This window comes from Salvia hispanica, chromosome 4 (genome assembly GCF_023119035.1).
Source record: "Salvia hispanica cultivar TCC Black 2014 chromosome 4, UniMelb_Shisp_WGS_1.0, whole genome shotgun sequence".
Lineage (NCBI taxonomy): Eukaryota > Viridiplantae > Streptophyta > Magnoliopsida > Lamiales > Lamiaceae > Salvia > Salvia hispanica.
The window spans coordinates 27761685-27765580 of record NC_062968.1 but is presented as its reverse complement, the minus strand read 5'-3'; the positions used below and the strand labels follow the sequence as shown (position 1 = coordinate 27765580).

Here is a 3896-nt window from a genome sequence, read left to right as displayed (position 1 = left end):
CACCATTTATGACGCAACGAGTACAAATTACACATCCACTTATTTTCCCCAACATTCCATTCTTCACATAGATCTCTCCAAAGCTGCTCCATCTCATTCTCCATTTCAACTTCATACATAATTTTATTGAATTTTGCCCTAAATCGAGAATCCGAAAGAAGATGTGAAATATGTTGGGTGGCATTTTTAGAGATATTCCAAACACATAACCGATGAACACTGTTTGGGAAAACCTGCACTATCTTGATCAGTGAAAATTGTTTTAGGTACCTTGCCTCCCATTGCCTCCATGAACGTCTCGAAAACCCAAATAAATGAGGTTATTGTCTCATCTAGCATAAAAGCACAACCAAATAAAACATTCTTCCAATGATTATTAACCCCCACAAAAGGCGCACACACCATGTTGTACTTGTTTGTACGATACGTCGTATCAAATACAACAACATCACCAAAACAATCATAATCTATTCGTGAAGCACCATCGCACCAGAAAAAATTAGTCGGTCATCTACTTGGAACGAGTAGAATAGATTACTTCTGGAAGCTTGTAAAGACTGTAAATGCTTCAAAAGGCTTTGACAATCTCCTGCACTTATTAAGTTCATCCTCTTTGACTGTAAAAAATTTCTAGCATCCTGAAGAGTAAAACCAACATTTTGTGCTCCCCCCGCTTCATTTGTTAGGTAAGAATAAGCTTTTGTGGCTTTAATCCCAGATTCTACCATGGTGTTAAGAATGCATCCCTTCGTTTCTGTAATCTTTCAATACGATCTAATCAAATGCTTTTGATTATCCTCAACAAAAGGATGATTATGAAGATCATTGAATTCGACCACTTCCCAAACACCTCCTTCTATATGAAATCTAATACGAGCCACACACCCACATCTTTTTAGTGACCTTTCAGTTTTTCTATCATCGGAGGGGGCAAATTCTGAGTATCCCTCACAACAGCACAAAAACGTGCATCCTCGAAGCTCGTTTTTACGATTATAAAATTTCTTACCTTTACGAATTCCGAATCCCTTGCTGAAGGCATATGCATTATAGGCCTGATACGCCTCTTCTTCATTTGTAAAAGCCATTCCACGTTTAAATACAAATTCAGTCTCCACAATACGCACGTAGGAATCAGATGGAATTTCTGTTATAGAAAAAATATGTATAATTCAATATAAATTCACGCAATTAAAAATACTACTATATGTTAATAAATTTAAATTAAGGATTCACTATCTTATCATTATGCAATTAAAATGAAATTATGAGTAATAGAAGAACGTCAATTGTAAAATCAAGAATGAGTATTTTAAAAAACACATTACAAAATAGTTATAATAACATATTCCACTATCTGTGTAGTCAAACAACACATACATACACCATATAAAGATAATGGAGGAAAACTTACCCATGGAATTCAAAAGGGATGGAGAAGTGGAGATGATTTCTTCTCTGTTGTATGATGAGACCGAATGATTATGCAGTACACATAAAAATATTTTTTTTATTATAAGGGAGATATTGTAGTATCAAATTCTAGGATATAGTCATTCCATATCTAATACTAGGATTGCTACTTTCCATAAATGAATTACCGGAGCCGTTAGTTTAGTATATTGGAGTTAAATATATGTGGCATTTTACTTCCATTTGTCACTAAATTAGTGGTGAGGTACACCACATAATCATGCCACTTGGTATGGAATGAGTATGGAATTTTTACTCCCATGTCTCTTGATCTATATTTGGATTCCTTTTATTAAATCAATATTATTTTCTTATAATTTATTCTCCATAAACTTATTTACTTTATACTCTCTAATTAGCTCATTAAATACTCATTTCTTAATTTCTGCACACAAAAATACACATTAAATGTGATGGGAATAATGGGGTAATAACCATATTGGTAAATGGTAAAAACTACCTACTACTACAAATGTGATGAAAAAAAAGAATTTGATTCTTAAAGAGTGTCCCAAATAGCTTTACTCCTATTCCATGGAACAAAGCATTACATTCTATTCCCCAATTCTTTTAACTTTACATTGTATACATACAATTCATTCAATCAATTCACTAACAAACTCTTTCAAGTTTAACTCGGTGATAGTTCTCCATTTACTTTGATACACACAAATTCTCAACTTATTAAACAACTGAGCTCTACTTAATACACAAACACATCCTTCACTTTCAAGTTTCAACCAGCACACAACACGTAGTCTCTCTCTCTCTCTCTCTCACACACACACGCTCGCACAAAGGTAGAGAGGCGCATTTTATCTTCACCTATTTCTCTCTCTCTCTCTCACACACACACACACCACATGAAAAGAGCCTCTGAAACAAGGCTTCTGTGGTTATTCTAAGCCATTTTTTTTCTGCATCTTAATTTTATCGATTTCTCGAGGTGAGCTCATCTTTGTCTTCCTTAATTCTCACTTTGTCGCAAAAGTTCTTTTTCTTCACTTCTCCAATTTTCTAACCTCTTTCTTTTTCTATTCAGTAATTTTCAGTTAATTGTTAGAAGTTGTTCGGCGCAGGTTTTCGCAAGATGGAGGTGACAGCTGAAGGGGCTTCGCTAACGTGCGCGGCGGGGCCGCTGTCCTTCCTTTTCCTCTTGGTCAAAGCTCACTACACAGCTCAGGTTCTGTTTCGTTATTTAGTCAAAATCATTTTTGAGCTGTTTCTTACACAATATTTTTTTATTCATTTATATAGTTTAATGCTCTCACGAAAATGGAAATTCCCGTAATTAACCAAGCTATTATTCGACAATTTTACACAACAAAATTATAGAGCTACAAAGTTAAATTAATCAAACGTTTTCATTCTAGCAATTAAAATTAAATTTATTAGTCAGTTTTCATGGTCGCTAACGTGCGCCGAGAGAGAGTGAGTACAAGGATTCCAATTTTCGTCGTCACGGAATCCAAAGGGAAAATAGAATTCAAGTTTTGTGCTAATTTGAGTTCCGGGTTGGTTGAGGCTGTGGGCCCATCCTCCACAATCCTAGCTTTACTATTTTTACTCTTTATTTTATGGTTATTATTTACTCTTTATTATTGGTTATTACAACTACTTGACAAATTTACACAATATTGCAACTAAATATAACAGTTGGGGAATTTTGCAAAACTACTGATGCTGACTACAATGGAAGGCCAATTGGAAGCTGTTGATGCCGAGGGAGGAGCTGGTGAGGAGAGCGACGGCGAAGATGCTGCTGCCGGTGGTTCGGGAGAGGATGATGGCGAAGGGGAGTATTCTGAGGAAGGCGAACAGGAGAACGAGGCCAACAGCAACAGCAATGTAATACCCGCTCTTTGTTACCTTTTCTTTAAGACTAATGTCAACCTAGAGAAATGTTTGTTGTTTTCAAATCAGAAATATTAGTCGATGGTCTTGCTTGGTTGCTAATTTGAAGAGTGTCGATCAAACTAAAACAGATTTTCGTATATACGTGTGAAATACAATAAACGTCAAGAAATAAAAATGATTTACACATGTGTTGACAAAAAAAAAAAGAATTTAAGAATACAAATATACAAAGAGTTGGGCCTCGACTCTCGAACACGAGATTTCTTTCGGCCCAAAGACTTAGAGGGCAGCCCGAAGGCCCGTGCAGCCAGCCCGACTGCCTCGTCTCGATCCCAGGCCACATCCCCAATTTTTTTAAAAAAAAAACCCTTTTCCTTTATCTGCCATTAAACCTGCAAGAACCTACAAAACTAATAAATATTTTAGATTACTTTTCCCAACATCAAACCAAACAAGGAAGGAGGCATCCTTTCTTTACCAAAGGAGGTCTAAATGATCCCAAAATGGGAGGTACACTCCTACACAGCCAATGCACCAAACCGAGAGCTGTATGTGAAAAACAAAAA

General features: G+C 36.0%; 1 protein-coding gene and 1 long non-coding RNA gene across 4 annotated transcripts; one reads left to right on the top strand and one right to left on the bottom strand.

Annotated features, from left to right (window-relative positions):
• Window positions 1–2150: 2150 nt before the first annotated feature.
• On the top strand, window positions 2151–3586 carry LOC125219753. Of its 3 annotated transcripts, none has more exons than XM_048121804.1 (3): window positions 2151–2273; window positions 2553–2656; window positions 3130–3586. In XM_048121804.1, the coding sequence occupies exons 2-3, from the start codon at window positions 2564–2566 to the stop codon at window positions 3403–3405; spliced, it is 369 nt and encodes a 122-aa protein (XP_047977761.1). In that variant the 5' UTR covers window positions 2151–2273; window positions 2553–2563; the 3' UTR covers window positions 3406–3586. The 3 variants fall into 3 exon arrangements, with proteins under 3 accessions (XP_047977761.1, XP_047977760.1, XP_047977759.1); XM_048121803.1 differs by having other exon boundaries at window positions 2187–2419; window positions 2516–2656; XM_048121802.1 differs by having other exon boundaries at window positions 2188–2419; window positions 3130–3489.
• Window positions 3587–3687: 101 nt separating this feature from the next.
• Window positions 3688–3887, bottom strand: LOC125219754. Its single transcript, XR_007176205.1, has 2 exons — window positions 3809–3887; window positions 3688–3732 (listed from the first exon to the last, which is right to left on the bottom strand). It is a non-coding gene; the product is annotated as an uncharacterized LOC125219754 (long non-coding RNA).
• Window positions 3888–3896: the final 9 nt, after the last annotated feature.